The sequence below is a fragment of the Staurois parvus genome, unplaced genomic scaffold, assembly GCF_062004578.1.
Source record: "Staurois parvus isolate SC_StPar_1 unplaced genomic scaffold, SC_StPar_1.0 ptg000165l, whole genome shotgun sequence".
NCBI classification, from domain to species: Eukaryota; Metazoa; Chordata; class Amphibia; order Anura; family Ranidae; genus Staurois; species Staurois parvus.
This window is the reverse complement of record NW_028317961.1, coordinates 5,315,465-5,332,689: the sequence shown is the minus strand read 5'-3', so window position 1 is coordinate 5,332,689 and position 17,225 is coordinate 5,315,465. Positions and strand designations below refer to the sequence as shown.

Genomic DNA, 17,225 nt, shown 5'->3' with positions numbered 1-17,225 from the left:
TGCCACTGCTATCCTATTTCAATTGTACAGGGCATAGACTGGATAGTCATTGAGCCTGGGTTAAAGCCTGGTACTTTTCAGGTGATTGGACAAAGGCAAAGCATTGCTGGACACGTTCACCTTAGCATATCCTATAACGCTACCCCACTCTTGAGAGCTCAGTTTTTTGCTAGTGTCCTAACGCGATGGACCTCTTCTCCTTTACAGAGAAATCATTTCCTTCACAAGTTTTTTGTTTAACTTAGGATTTTTCCAGCAACTCTTCAATAAATCCTCAGTGTTTGCAAGCTCAACAGTAGGGAGCAATGCATCCAGATTGCTGCAACCGTCGGTAAAACTTTGAAAACTGTACTTGGACCCCATTCTGTGGGGATGGCCTGTAATGTTGCTTTGGACATTTACCTTGACGGGAAGGGAATACCCACCATAGCTGACAAAGCCTATACCCTAATTGTGGACAAATGACATGAACAGGAAGAACAGATTTATCCTGTACTGGACCAATTGTGGCCTTACTATTTACAGGTTTCAAAAATAGTAATAATTCTACATTAAAATTGTGTTTGAAATCTATACACTTGTGTAGTGTTAAACTTTTCAAATTTTTCACCATTCAGAGTGTAGTCTTAGGTGAATGACTAAGGTGTTACATCAAACCATAGGTTGCACCATTACCACCATTTTTGCTTAGAGCCCTTTTATAAGATTACACCTGGGATGTTGGATACTGCTTCATGGACACACGTAACCATTTTCACATCCTACTCCATGAATACTCCATTGGGAAATACCCTGAAGGATAGCATTTGCAGAAACCAGGCACAAGGGAACCATGGCAAAAGTTCAGTTTTTGTTTATTGCACCATAGCAGGACATTGTTTTGCCACCAGTGTCTGCATACAGTTCTACCACTGGCTCAAGGACACACAACAAATGGCCTATCCAACATAGATTTTTCTTCATATTAGACTTTCTTGGAAAATGAACAGCTTTAATACCGCCATCACTGTCCGGAGCACAAAATTGACAAGCTCCTTCTTCATCTCAGCTTTCTATGATGGAGTTGGAAATTGAAATGCCACCACTAGAGTTTATTGGTGCAATTCCTGTTTTTCCAAACCACAGCTAATTGCAGGGCAACAAACAACCAGCAGGAGTATAGCATTCTGTTTGCCTTATTGTTGCCCAACCTCATTGCATGGGAACATCACCGGGTCTGTGAATATCCAGCCTGTGTCCTGTACAGTACAATTAAGATAGAGGAATCTCGACTTGCCTATAAATTCAATTTCTTAAAGTACAGTACACCCTCACCTCTGTTCCTTTATGAATCTGCATTACCTGCTAAAAAACTGAAGTCTCATGTATAGGGCATGGCTATTGGGGTGCACCCAGGAGGCATGTCCAGTGAAACCTTGCCAGTATCCAATCACCAACCTATAGCCTAGAGTCTAATAATATCCAGCTTGTGTCCTGTACTCTACTCTAAAATTTGAAATTTACAGGTAAATCAAGTCAATTCCTCCTTTCCCATCTTACTCTTTTTCATTATTGCAGTTGAAAACTATTTTCGATTTGACCCCAATAACGATAATAAATATTGAACCAACATTCTTAAAAGGAAAATTTTCGAATGAAGTTCTGCTATAGTTAGCTTAAGTGACTAAAAATTTTTGAAGCCACTGGTGGTGGTAACAGCTAGCCAACTAGCATTTTCAGATGACCAACAATGGCAGCCACCCATATTCTTGACAGCTGTAGTTTATGCTATTTTATTAACCACTTGCCCTCCAGAGGATTTACACTGCGTTTGTTACTGACAATTGTGCGATCATGCAACGCTGTACATAAATTAAATTTATGTCCTTTTTTTCCCCACAGATAGAGCTTTCTTTTGGTGGTATTTGATCACCTCTGCTTTTTTTTTATTTTTTGTGCTATAAACCAAAAAACACCGACAATTTTGAAAAAAAGAACATTTTTGACTTTTTGTTATAAAACATCCAGTAAAAAAATCTAATTTCTTCATAAATGTATGCCAAAATGGATTCTGCTACATGTCTTTGCTAAAAAAAAAATTCCCAATATATGTAAATGAATTGGTTTACATGAAAGTTATAGCGTCTACAAATGGTGGTGTATATATACTGCAATTTTTTTTTTTTTCCTTTCTATAATACTAGTAATGGCGGCGATCAGCGACTTATAGTGGGACTGCAGTAGGCATTCTGACACTGTGGGAACTGGTTAACTGCCACTGATATCCCAATGACACTAATGCAGTGATCAATACTAATAAAAAGCACTAACACTGTACTAATGACACTGGGCAGGAAGGGGTTAACATCTGGGGCGATCAAAGGGTTAACAGTGTGCTGTTTTACATAATGTGCTGTGTGTGTTTTACTAGGTAGACATGCTGCTGTGTATTTATCTGCTGTGCGGAGAAATACTCAGCAGTATGTCCTTGCTGCCAGGAGAGAGACCTGTGTTTACACACAGGTCTCTCCCCTGTCAGTTCTACATGGCGATTGCCAGGTGCCAGCGGGGAATCTCAAGGCGAGACCTGGTGATTGGCATGTCTAGCCGCCAATGGCAGTGCAGGTAGGGCGGCATGTGCGCACCCTACCCAGAAGTGCAAATCACGTGTGTATATATACGTGATTTTGCGCAACCCTGTAGCAGTAGTTCTACTACAGGGCGGTGGGCAAGCGGTTAAAGTGGAACTATACTTGCCTCATTTCCAGCAATGTGGCTTCCCTCTGCTCCCCACCCGGTTGCTGACATCTCCGAGCAGTCCGGCTTCTGGATCTCAATCACCGGCTGTTGTCATTGGCCGCGCAAGGGTGACGTCTCTTCCCAGATGCGTGGGAGTTCAGTCAAATTCTGCATTTCCAAATTTGTACAGTGAGTTGCGCATGCACGGCTCACTGTACTGGGCGGACAGGCAGGTAAGTAACTTTAATGCAGAAGAGACAAAGCATGTCTTATCTGCATTAAAATTCCTGCATGTCCGCCCATTTTATTATTTTAGCTAAAAGTCCACTTTCATTATACAATAATGTAGGATTAATTGTCTCCTAGCAAAAAAGAATGTTTTCATAATAAACTTCCTGGACTAAGCAGTCTGTTATGACAGTAGTGTGTATGTGGATTAATTGGTGGGAGTTCTTACCCTGGTGTCATGAACTGACTGCTTATTAATCCTTAGAATATTATTTTTCTGTGTTAGTATGAAAATTATTGTTAAATTTAACAATATTTAACATTACCTGCGAATTGCCTGGTGAATCTGTCAACTTATTAGTCGGTTCTCTTTTTCATTGTTTCAAGCGTGGAGAGCACAGCTCTAAGACTAATCACCGCCCTGGGCAGCTCGGAAGTGCAGCCGCAGTTTACTCGATTCCTGAATGATCCCAAAACAGTTTTATCGGCAGAATCGGAGGAACTGAACAGAGCTCTCATTTTGACGCTGGCAAGAGCCACTCATGTCACTGGTACTGTTATGACAATTCCAATTGTTAAGTCCTGTTTCTCACTGTACATTTTTGCACAGTTTGATTTGAAGTATTTGAACACCCTGCGATTTTGCAAGTTCTCCCACTTAGAAATTATGGAGGGGTCTAAAATTGACATTGTAGGTGCAGTTCCACTTTGAGAGACAGAATTTAAAAAAAAATTCAGGAAATCACATTGTATGATTTTTAAAGAAATCACATTGTATGATCTTTAAAGAATTTATTTGTCTTGCACTGCTGAACATAAGTATTTGAACACCTAAGAAACAGCAAGAATTTTGGCTCTCAAAGACCTGTTACTGTGCCTTTAAAAAGTCCACCTCTACTCCACTCATTAATCTAACTTAGTAGCACCTGTCTGAGCTCTTTAAAGACACCTTTCCACCCCACAGTCAGTCAGATGCCAACTACTACCATGGGCAAGACCAAAGAGCTGTCAAAAGACACCAGAGAAAAAATTGGAAAGGATGGAAAGGGCTACGGGGCGATTGCTAAGCAGCTTGGTGAAAATAGATCAACTGTTGGAGCAATTGTTAGAAAATGGAAGAGGCTAAAGACGACTGTCAGTCACCATCAGACTGGGGCTCCATGCAAGATTTCACCTTGTGGGGTATCACTGATGATAAGAAAGGTAAGAAATCAGCCCAGAACTACAAGGGAGGAGCTGGTCAATGAGATGAAGAGAGCTGGGACCACAGTTTCAAAGGTCACTGTCGGTAGAACACTACGCCGTCATGGTTTCAAATCATGCATTGCATGGAAGGTTCCCCTGCTCAAGTCATCACATGTCCAGGCCCGTCTGAAGTTTGCCAATGACCATTTGGATGATCCAGAGGAGACATGGGAGAAAGCCATGTGGTCAGATGAGACCAAAGTAGAACTTTTTGGTCTAAACTTCACTCGTCGTGTTTGGAGGAAAAAGGATGAGTTGCATCCCAAGAACACCATCCCTACTGTGAGGCATGGGGGTGGTAACATCATGCTTTTGGGGGTGCTTTTCTGCGAAGGGGACAGGACGACTGCACTGTATTAAGGAGAGGATGAATGTGGCCATTTATTGTGAGATTATGAGCAACAACCTCCTTCCCTCAGTCAGAGCATTGAAGATGGGTCGTGGCTGAGTCTTCCAACATGACAATGACCTGAAGCGCACAGCCAGCCGTAAGAAGCATATCAAGGTTCTGGAGTGGCCTAGCCAGTCTCCAGACCTAAATCCAATAGAACATCTTTAGAGGGAGCTGAAACTCTGTGTTGCTCAGTGACAGCCCTGAAACCTGACAGATCTAGAGGAGATCTGTGTGGAGGAGTGGGCCAAAATCCCTGTTGCAGTGTGTGCAAACCTGGTCAAGAACTACAGGAAACATTTCATCTCTGTAATTGCAAACAAAGGCTTCTGTACCAAATATTAACACTGATTTTCACAGGTGTTCAAATACTTATGTTCAGCAGTGCAAGACAAATAAATTCTTTAAAAATCATACAATGTGATTTCCTGAATTGTTTTTTTAAATGCTGTCTCTCAGAGTGGGAATGCACCTACAATGTGAATTTCAGACCCCTCCATGATTTCTAAGTGGGAGAACTTGCAAAATCGCAGGGTGTTCAAATACTTCTGTTCCTCACTGTATAGCTCACTTACTGGAAAAATATCAGAGTCTTGATTTTGCTTTTATATGTACAAGACAATCTCTGTTTGGGTAATGAGTTAAAGAATATTTTGGTTTTATGTGGGTGCAGTTTAAATCGGTATTAAACCCAAAAACAAACATAATAAATTTGCAGCTCGGAACAAAAAAAGCTGATAGTACCAAAAGATACTAGCCTGAGAAAAAAGCCTCCTAAAAGGACCTACTGTGGTATATGTAACAAAATAAGCTTTATTAAATGCTTAAGTAATACAGCAATGCCATAATAGGCTTAAAGACATAAAAATCGCCAAACACCTTTTTAAAAGCTAGGTCTGACAACATTGTCACCCAGCATAGAAGAAAGAATCGGCATGGTCTAGACCAGCAATGGGCAAACTACGGCCCGCGGGCCGTATACGGCCCGGCGGACCTTTTAATCCGGCCCGCGGAGCTAGGCTCCCGCAAGGCCAGTGGTCGGCAAGCCGCGGCTCTTTACAAACTTAGATGCGTGCCGGGCGCCCGCTCCCCTCCCTCCTCTCGGGCGGGCGGCCTCCTCTCCTCCTCTCCTCCTCTCCCCTCCCCTCCTCTCGGATGGCCGCCCCCCCTCTCGGATGGCCGCCCCCTCCCTCCTCTCGGGCGTCAGGACTCTGCAGCTGTCACGATGTAGGCGGGGCAGCCTGGATGTAGGCGGGGCAGCGTGACGAACTCTTCTCTCACAGTCCTCTCTGAAGACCAGAACGGCGCGGGAATACGAGAGGAACGCGCGGAGCAAAGGTAAGTGAATTGACACAGGGGGGACTTACTATATGGGGGACTTACTATATGGGGGATGAATTACTATATGGGGGACTTACTATATGGGGGACTTACTATATGGGGGATGAATTACTATATGGAGGACTTACTATATGGGGAATGAATTACTATATGGAGGACTTACTATATGGGGAATGAATTACTATATGGAGGACTTACTATATGGGGAATGAATTACTATATGGGGGACTTACTATATGGGGGACTTACTATATGGGGGACTTACTATATGGGGAATGAATTACTATATGGAGGACTTACTATATGGGGGACTTACTATATGGGGAATGAATTACTATATGGGGGACTTACTATATGGGGGACTTACTATATGGGGGACTTACTATATGGGGGACTTACTATATGGGGAATGAATTACTATATGGAGGACTTACTATATGGGGAATGAATTACTATATGGAGGACTTACTATATGGGGAATGAATTACTATATGGGGGACTTACTATATGGGGAATGAATTACTATATGGGGGACTTACTATATGGGGGATGAATTACTATATGGGGGATGAATTACTATAGTGGGGACTTACTATATGGGGAATGAATTACTATATGGAGGACTTACTATATGGGGAATGAATTACTATATGGGGCACTTACTATATGGGGAATGAATTACTATATGGGGGACTTACTATATGGGGAATGAATTACTATATGGGGGACTTACTATATGGGGAATGAATTACTATATGGGGGACTTACTATATGGGGGACGAATTACTATATGGGGGACTTACTATATGGGGGATGAATTACTATATGGGGGATGAATTAATATGGGGGATGAATTACTATGTGGGGGATGAATTACTATATGGGGGATGAATTACTATATGGGGGATGAATTGCTATATGGGGGATGAATTGCTATATGGGGGACGAATTACTATGGGGGATGAATTACTATATGGGGGATTAATTACTATGCTTACTATGGGGGAATATTACTATACTTACTATGGATGACACATACACATCATTCATCTACTCTTGGTCCGGCCCCCGGGTCCAATATATGAACCCATTGCGGCCCTCAAGTCAAAAAGTTTGCCCACCCCTGGTTTAGACTAAGTGCAGTTAGCCCAATAATGCTTAAGCCACGCAAGTAAGATGACCTAAATTCAGGCTTTAACATGCACTATATTGACAAAAGTATTGGGACACCCCTCCATATCTTTGGATTCAGTTATTCCAATCGTCTCTATGGCCACAGGTGTAAAAAAACAAGCACCTAGACATGCAGACTGCTTCTACAAACATTTGTAAAAGAATGAGTCACTCTCGGGAGCTCAGTGAATTGAAGCGTGGTACCGTGATAGGTTTCCACCTGTGCAATAAGTCCATCCATGATATTTCCTTGCCACTAAATATTCCACGGTCAACTGTTAGTGGTATTATAACAAAGTGGAAACAACAGGAACTCAGCCATGAAGTGGTAGGCCACATAAAATGACAGAGCGGGGTCAACGCATGCTGAAACGCACAGTGTGCAGAAGTCCTCAATTGTCTGCATATTCCATAGCTAAAGACCTCCAAACTTTGCGTAGCCTTCAGATTAGCACAACAACAGTGCGTAGAGAACTTCATGGAATGGGTTTCCATGGCCAAGCAGCTGCATCCAAGCCTTGCATCACCAAGTGCAATGAAAAGCGTCAGATGCAGTGGTGTAAAGCACACCACCAGTGGACTCTAAAACAGTGGAGACATGTTTTCTGGAGTGACCAATCATGCTTCTCTGTCTGGCAAACCAATGGACATGTCTGGGTTTGTTGTTGCCAGAAAAACTGTATTTGCCTGACTGTATTGTGCCCAGTGTACAGTTTAATGGAGAGGGGATTATGGTGTGGGGTTGTTTTTCAGGGGTTGGGCTTGGCCTCTTAGTTTCAGTGAAGGGAACTCTTAAGGCTTCAGCATACCAAGACATTTTGGACAATTTCATGCTCCCAACTTTGTGGGAACAATTTTGGGATGACCCCTTTCCTGTTCCAACATGACTGTGCACCAGTGCACAAAGCAAGGTCTATAAAGACATAGATGAGCGAGATTGGGGTGGAGGAACTTGACTGGCCTGCACAGAGTCCTGACCTCAACCTGATAGAACACCTTTGGGATGAATTAGAGTGGAGACTGCAAGCCAGGTCTTCTCATCCTACATCCGTGCCTGTCCTCACAAATGCGCTTCTGGAAGAATGGTTAAACATTCCCATAGACACACTCCTAAACCTTGTGGACAGCCTTCCCAGAAGAGTTGAAGCTGTTAAAGCTGCAAATGGTAAGCCAACTCAATATTTAACCCTACATACGAAGACTGGGATGCCATTAAAGTTCATGTGCATGTAAAGTCAGGTGTCTCAATACTTTTGGCAATATAGTGTATACAATTATCAGATAAACATAATCGTTATAGTAAAAATGGCAAATATATATGAAGAAAATCAGCGAGCGCTAACAAAAACAGCAGCTGCTAGCACCAAAAAAAGGAACTACAAGTCCTCTCAATAAGATCAAATAAAACAAGAAAAAGTGCAGCGCATGTGATAAAACTGATAAGTGTCTGATAAATATCTAAAAACAACCAGAAATCAATAAAAAACACATACAAGTCCCATTGATTAGCTCTTTTGGCGTGAAGGTAAAAAATGAAATCCCAGCAGGCTGTGCGTAAATAATCTGGGAATCAGAAATATACCATAAGGTGAGAAATTGTGGTCATCCGGTGGTGTGCGACAGATCAGTGGGATTGCAAACTCACCAGAAGCGCAATCTTAGTGCGCGTTGGTTATAGACATCAGCCTGGAGATCTCCCCTCAATGGAACGTGGTCTGGTCTCAAATTCTCCCCCTCTGATGGTATAGGCGTTTAAGTGATGTCAATTAGAGGTCCCTCTTATGGGTTGCATAATGAGGTCTGGTCATAGGGAATAACAATTCTTCCTCCGGGCTGGGTGAGACCTGGGTCCTGAGGGTTTAAGTGCTCATGGTAGAGCAAAAAATAGGAGATCCCATAGTGTAGTAAACTTGTAATTTTTTGAGAAATTAATCAAGGGTAAAAAATGGTGTACACACATGTAAATCATCCAAACAAAATCCGGCAAATGGTTAGGGGTTCACCCCTTTTGAAAACGTATGTTTATGTGGTGTATTGTATTGTCATCGGGCATCTGTGTTTTAGATTTCTTTACAGGATCGGACTCGATTCAAGGCACTTGGTGTAAAGACATTTTACAGACTATTATCAGCTTCACTCCACATAACTGGGCATTGCACACTTTGAGCTGTTTTCCAGCTCCACTGCAGGTAATTGTTTCATTCTCTGCTATGATGGGTTCTACCACTAGAGGGAAGCGGTAAACTGCTCAGAACAGCTTCCAATTTACTAAATAATCATTTGTCACATAAAAAAGGAGGATATGGTGTTCAGTGTTTTTTAGCTCCTGATTATTCACTGAACCGCACTATTTAAACACTTTTCTTGGCCCTGTTCACACAGGCATATCAATGCTTAAATCCTTGAGAAGGGCCCATTTTGCCCATATGGAATGCACAGGTATACTGTGCATCTGCGTACAGGAAGTCCCATTCATGTCTGTTGGGACACAGCAGCTGCACAGACACAGCCACTGGTCCCAATTTAACAGCTGTGCAAGTGCGGGGTGCATATTCCTGAACGCACACTATCTGCGTTTGGGGACATGCACTTGCATGACTGTCATTTTGGAACCAGTGGCTGTGTCCATGCAGCCACTGCATCCCATGAGCATAGTGTTTGACTTCATGTAGTATATATTATATTCTTGTCATTGTTTTTTAAAGACAACTAGGATATTTCTTTAATACATATGTCCCTTGCTTACTTTTAAACATAAGAAGCTGCCTGTTTTAGGTATATTTCCTGAGAAAAATGAGACCTTATCAGAAATGTTGACCAGAAAAGAGGTAAAAGGACAAAACAGAGCCAAAAGCCCACTGCTAAAATATTGTTAGGCCTAGCATTGCCTTCTTAAAGGCCACAGAGTCCTTTTACAGGAAAAAGTAACTGATGTAAAAAGTTGCAATGATATTATTAAATAATCAGTTTAGGTGTTTTACTCAGCGTATGTGTCTCAGTTACACCAAATATATTTCTGGATAGATTCTCCCCAGTAACATTGAAGCCACATTCACATTTCTGCACATATTCTCTTGTGTGTTAATGCACAGTATAACAATGCATGTTTAATGCATATTACCATTGATCTTCAGTGGTACTCCAGTGCATATACATGGCCAAAACAAATTCTTGTGCCTCTAATGATACTGTAAGGCGTACAGTAAAGAACACGTGGCTAAGTGGTTAACACTTCTGTCTGGCAGCACTAGGGTCATTAGCTCGAATCCCAACCATGGCACTACCTGCACAGATTTTGCATGTTCTCCTTGAGCCTGTGTGGGTTTTCTCCGGGTACACCGGTTTCCTCCCACACCCCAAAGACATGCTGGTAGGTTAATTGGCCCTAGTATATATGAATGTGCGTTCGGGACCTTAGATTGTAAGCTCCTTGAAGGTTAGGGAATGATGTGAATGTACAATATATGTGTAAAGCACTGCCTAAATTGACTGCACTATATAAGTACTTGTAATAAATAAATTATTTTGTGGCACCCTGAAAAAAATCAAGTGTTCACACTCAATGTACTGATGTGAATGAGTGCTAAATATTTTTAAGGATTTTTCACGGACTCTCAAGAAAAATAATTTCATCTGTTACTAGTATATGCACCCGCACTCTAATCTGGAAGTCTGGAAAACCTGACCTGTTTAAAACTGGTATTAAAGTTACTGTACAGAATATTCAAGTCTTTTGTGTTATAAATTTAAAATCTGAAAAACAGAGCAAAAGGAAATAACATGAATGTTGGCATACAGACATGATAAGACTGTTTATCATATATTACTGAATTTTTTTTAACCATTGTCATAATGGTTATTTTTCTTATATTTCAGGCTTTCTTCAAGCAAAACAATGTTCCCCAGGAAAGCCGCTTCAACTTGAAGAAAAATGTGGAAGAAGAGTATAGAAAATGGAAGTCCATGACCAATGAAAACGACATCATCACACACTTTTCCTTACAGGGCTCTCCTCCACTATTTCTCTGCTTACTCTGGAAGATGCTTCTGGAAACTGATCAGATTAACCAGATTGGATACAGGTAAATGTAGTTTATTTCTCTGTTTACTCTGGAAGATGCTTCTGGAAACTGATCAGATTAACCAGATTGCATACAGGCAAATGTAGTTTCTAAGCCTACTCTAAATGCTTGTCTTCTCTAAATAGGCATGGAATGTCTCCATTAAAACTGTCATAGATGTAATAATTAACAAGAAAGTTGATTTTTTTTTTTATTTGTTTATTTTTTACAATACAAATTTTTTTGCAATCTCATATGTCGGTCTGGTTATGAACTCAAACAATTAAAAACTGTGCAGGAGCCACAGTTTTACTGCTCCGCAACTGCCCAGCTGCTAGTCACACTGCTACTGTGCGGCAGTATGAAAATTATACTGCAGGTCATATTCAGCAGGCAGTACAGCTTACAAACGTCACCCATTCAAGTGAATAGGGCTGTACCACAACCACTCTACAACTGTGTGCAATGCATGCAGTTTGGTTGCGGTGCTGTGGCCTTTCAAAACAGGTGACTCGGAGGCAACAATTCACCTAAAGTCCTCATTGGACCACTTTTCAGAGGATTGGAGAAAAGTGTAAACAAGCCCCTAGAGTAATATTTTTAAAGCCTGTTTTTACTTGAACCGTTATAGTAACCTTAAAGTATAACTAAAAGTAAATTTAATTTTTTTTTTAGTTTTGAATAGAGTGGAGAGGAATTAGAACAGGTTTTTATTGCTGTTTGGGAGATTCCTCCACCCTCTCTGTTTGCCTGCTTTATTGTTGTCATCAAAAGTAAAAGGAAATCCCAAATTGTGGGTTGTTCCCAGAACAGTAATAGAGGGAAAATCTTTCAATGGGGAAACTAGTTCTGGTGACCTGGGGCACTTCAATAGTTTCTCTTCATTTTAAGGGATTTCCTCACACTTACTGTTTTGGCTAAGGGACAGGAAGTGAAGGTAAATCTCCCCATGAGATACAGATGGCAAAACAAAAACTGTCGGGTTTTATATACCTCCCTTATGCGATCCAAAATGGGAAAAAAAAGTTTTGCCTATAATTCTATATAATGTTATCACCTCCATAATTATATTTCTTGATCATACATTACAGGACAATATTCAGGAACAGTGTTATGCAGCTGCCTTCAGGGGATTGAACACTGGCAAAACAATACTGTAAGGACAGCCCAGAATGACCACTGCCAGCAAGCTTCAGTTTTTTGCTGATGCCCTAGAATAGGGGACAGCGTTCTGACAGAAGCTATCCCACTCTTCTTTTTATCAAGATCCTTTATTCTTCTAGCAAGTTTTTTCAGTGTCTGTAGAACTGCTGAGGTTCCTGCTTGCTGGATCAGCTAATACTCTGCATAGCCGTGGAGGATGTATGCAGACCCCACTATAAGGAAGATGTGGAGCCTGCCTGTATTAAGTCTTCTGGCTCTGTACTCTGTTTGAGGCACTTATCTAGGCAAGTAGTGCAACAAGATGAGGCAGATGTAGAGTGCCGTGGTCCTCCAGTCTGGTGGAACTTTGTCCCTGAAATCCCCTTTGGAGAATGCCCACTGAGAGGGTTAAAATCCTGGAGGGAATGTCCCTTTTTCTCTACCATTCTAATTGGTGGGATGTTGCAGGAGAAGATATCTGCGGTAAGCCAGGGCCTTGCACTCTACAGTATATAGGAGTATCGTGTGCTAAGAGTTTTTTGCCGAGTCCCCTCAGGGGTTAATTTGGTAGTGCTAGCAGCAACTATTTATGTTGCTCTTTGGCAATGGGAACCAAGGGTTGCAACCATATTTTGAATTTGGAGACCTTCACTGGACCTGGGAGTTGCACTGAGCCTGTACAACTCCCATTTTTAGATAAGCATACTGCACATGTGCACAAATTTCTCCCTGTGCCCTTTTCTCAAGAGTCTGTCTCCAGGTTCGGTCTAGCTGCAGCCGCTTCTCCACATGTGAATTAGGACTGTTCCCTTTCTGCCCCTGATGATCCTGCTTAATAGGAATCCCAGACATCAGCCATATCTCCTAAATGTAGGGATACTATTTCAGTCCTTATTGATGCTATGTGCAAGTGCCTTAACCTAAAACAGTTTGCATCAACAGTGCCTAAAGTCACTAGCCTGGGTTCTCTTAAGAGTCCCCAACCTGCAAAAGTTGCTTGTACATTCTTTTTACAGTCCATTTTGTACAGTGACTGGCCTAACTCTGACAAAGTCTTCCCTGCTCACAAGCATATTTCCCACCAATATTCCATGGAGAATGGGTTATTCCACCTCTGTGTTGGTCATTTCCAACTTTAACAAGACATTAACTGTCCCTGTGGAAGATGTACTGCTCTTTATGGATCTAGTGAACAAAAGTCTTGAAGGCCTTCTAAAAACCTTATTTGCCCTTTTGGGTCTCATGTTCTCTGAGCCTGGAAAGGAAGGGGGCGGGGGTCCTTTCATCTTTCACAGCCCTCTAGGTCCAAGGCAGAACCAGTCTCCCTGTGTAACTGCAAGCCACGGACCCACAAATCCTACAAATGTGTGAGCAAGTCCTCCGATGAGGGTACACCCCACTTATAAATATCAGGGAAAGTCTGCTGCCTCCTGATCCCAGGAGGTTTTATAGAGGTACAGTCATTGGATCTTCCTGCTTTCTTGAGCAGCGATATCAAACTTGCCCTGACATGGTTGATGATGTGACTGGTGCTAAATTTAGTAAATTCTCCTCCTGGTTAGGAAGGTCCTCCTGATAGATGCCAGCCTCTCTGGCTGGGATGGAGTTTTGCATACCTTTTTTGGTGCAGAAGACCTGGACTCTGGAGGAAACGCATCTTTCACTTAGTGTTCTGGAGCTTAGTGCAATTCAGTTGTGCCCCCAATGATGGACTTCTCACCTCTGGGGCCATCCATTTGGGGTTCCGTTGGACAACACCTCCGCAGTGGCTTACATCAACCATCAAAGAGGAACCTTTGAAAGAGATGCAGATCTGATTCTTGCCTGGGCATAACTCAGCATTTGTGCCCCTGTCTGCTGTGTACATCTCCGATGCATCCTTAGTGGTCTATGTCTAGACTTCGGAAATTTGTCTCTTCACCCCTTGGTAATTCAAACCCTTTGTTGTAAGTGGGGGAAGCCAGAGGATAACTTCCTGGCCTTCAGGTTCAACAATAAACTGGAGAAGTTTGTCTCCAGATCCAGGGATACTATAGCCTTCGCAGCGGGTTCTCTGGGGGAACCATGGGATCCTTTCAGCTTTCTGCCTTCTCTCCTATTAAACTCATTCTTTTCAGCTCTGCAGGATTGAGGTGGAAGGGATTACGGTGTTTCTCATCGCACCAAACTGGCCAGAAAGGATGAGGCATTTAGTCCTCGTCAGATTTTCTTTGGGCCCCCCTATTATCATCCAGATTGTGCCACTTTTCTTCTTGGACACTGGCAGTAACAGCCTTGACTGTTGAAGCCCATTTCCTGAGAGACAGGGCCCTGTCAGAGTCTGTTAGCCCTACGCTTTTGAAAGCTTGATAGTCAACTTCTTGCATTATACCTGGAAGGCATATTTCACTTGGTGCAAGGAAATTCCATCCCAAGAAGTACTCCAGTGGGATGAATCCTATCCTTTCTTGAGTCTGCTCTGGATCAATGCTTGACGTTGAGTACCATCCAGGGTCATGTTTCCATCTTGATGGTTCTCTTCCAGAGACTGCTTACCTCTCACACCTTGGTGAAGGCATTTGTGCAGGGGGCTGATCGTATCAACCCTCATATGTGTTCCCTAGTTATTCAATGGGATCATAAACTTATTCTTTCAGTTCTCCAGAAACCTTCCTTAGAGCCCATTAGGGATATTCCTATGAGACCCTAATCATAAGGTTGCATTTCTGATTGCTATCACTTCAAGACTTGTCTCAGAGTTGTCAGCCATAACATGTAAAGAACCCTTTCTTGTACTACAGAAAGACAAGGCTGTTTGAGGCCCAAGACCTCTTTATTTATCAAGGTGATTTCTTCCTAGACATTAGTTTTCAATCTCTCTCCTGTTGTGAAACATCCTAGCGAGATTTCCCTTCATTGTTGGGATGCAGTACCACCAAATCTACCTCTTGCCCACAGCCCCCTATAGACAGTCTGCCTCTCTTGTCATCCTGAGGGTCCCTGTAAGGGCCTATTTCTCATCTTATTACCTCAAGGGAAAGGTTACCTTCTTTCCCTGTCAACGCCTGTTCAACCAGCTTGGCTGGCACTTCTTTGACTTTTTAGCATTCAGCTTCTGTTTCTCAGATTGCAAGACTGCAACCTGGTTTTCTGTTCATATGTTTGTTAAATTTTACCGAGTGGGCATTCAGGCCTCTACCGATGCTGGATTGGTTATAAGGCCTCATTCGCACCATGGTGCAGAGATGACAGGTTTTATGCATGAGTTCTGCAAGGGCACAACGAAAACAAATGTTCTTGATGTGCCCTGTTTACACCACAACACTAATATTACGTGCAGATCTTTTCTGTGCAGGGATCTAAAACTCACTGAAACGTGCATTAAAAACTGATGTAATCTCGTGTGTTTGGCGAGTGAAATAGTCACGTCTTTTCCATCAGTTTTACTGCAGGTATGGTGTGAACGGGTCTTCATGCAGCCTGATAGTCTCTTGCGAGCAACATCTGCTAAACTGTTGTTTTGTTGCTGTGTTGCACACTCCTCCGTCAAACTGGTTTTGGCCATCCCTATGCGCTGAATAATGTCTTGTGCCCTCTAATGTGCGATTAACATCTTATTTGTAAAAATCCTTTTCATGACATGAATTGACACAAAACTAAGGCTTGCTGGGAGTAGATGGGGTTATACTGGGCAATCCTTTCAGCTCTGTTTGGCCAGTGTCCAATCTCCTGAACCCTATATTTCAGAATACTGTCCTGTACTTACTCCTACAGGTAAGACAAAAATCCTATTTTTGTTATCTTGGCAGAAAAGTTAAGCTTAAAATTTGTATTCAGGAATCAAAAGCTATCTAGCATTGTTTTCTTTTTTTTCTCTTTCCATTAATTGCCGTTGTTAAATTTGCTGCACATTTTAGGTAATTATGTTCACACTGTTGTTCTGAGGTAACAGCCTATCAGAGATGCCCTGCTGTTTCAAAGAGTCAATTTTGTATAACTTATAAGCAAATGTTTTGGTGGATTTCCCTATGGAGGAAGGCTAGAAAGTTTGAACTTCTGAAGTAGTATTAAAGGCTTACGTTTTTTTTGTTCCACAAAGTTTATTGAGAAAAAATTCAAAACATACAAATTGTACAAAGAAATACAATGTGCCAAAGAGAAACGCGGTGAAACACCAATCGCATATGCCAAACAATAAGAAATACTCAGGTGAACAAAATGATAAAGCCATCTCGTGTCTCCTGTAACAATAATGAAGTTCAACTAGGAGAAAAAACACGAGTTCACAGCAAAAAAAAAGGCAAACACTAATCATAACCACTACACAGCGTACAAAATACCACCAAACGGGCAGGGTCATTTGTTTGCTCCCCCATATATCTTTTATCATAGAGTAGCAGAGTAGGGGGGAAGGGGATAGGGCTAAAGGTGCTGGGCTTCTGGTGCAAGGAAGAAGTCGCAAAGGTATAGAGAGCTCGGTGCTATCCATGAGGAGCAACAAAGGTACCGCTCAGAGGTAGCCAACGTGTAGGAAAATAACTCCGTGGATTGGGAGGGGCACATGTGCAAGTGTAGTCTGGGTGTGAGATTAGGTTGCCTATGGACAGAGGAATAAGCGTATATGTAGGAAGAAAAAAGAAAAATGAAGGAGAGAAGATGTGAAAAACAGGAAAGACAGAAATGGCAAGTACAGGGCACAATGAGGAAGGAGTCGGGAGGGGATAAAAAAAATGGTGAGGAGCTGGAGAGCCAAAGAGAGGGAAGAAAAAAAGTGTAGAAAAAAAAAGGGAAATGAAATTAAAAAAAAAAAAAGGGAAGGGGGGGGGTAAGGGTCAGAGGGGGAGGAGACTAAGGAGGGGGGGTGGTATGGATAGACATGACATGTGGGTGGAAGCTCCAAGGACAGAGCTGGTGTGCTCATCCCCAAGGGGGTAGAGACATAAATC

General features: G+C 42.2%; 1 protein-coding gene across 2 annotated transcripts in view; it reads left to right on the top strand.

Moving 5' to 3' along the window:
* Positions 1 to 17,225, top strand: part of MED23 (mediator complex subunit 23) — a 146,415-nt gene that overhangs the window by 88,240 nt on the left and 40,950 nt on the right. For both annotated transcript variants that reach the window (XM_089676173.1, XM_089676172.1), the window contains 3 exons: positions 3,334 to 3,497; positions 9,161 to 9,285; positions 10,973 to 11,178. In XM_089676173.1, the coding sequence (XP_089532299.1) occupies positions 3,334 to 3,497; positions 9,161 to 9,285; positions 10,973 to 11,178 (495 nt within the window). The remainder of the gene's footprint in view (positions 1 to 3,333; positions 3,498 to 9,160; positions 9,286 to 10,972; positions 11,179 to 17,225) is intronic.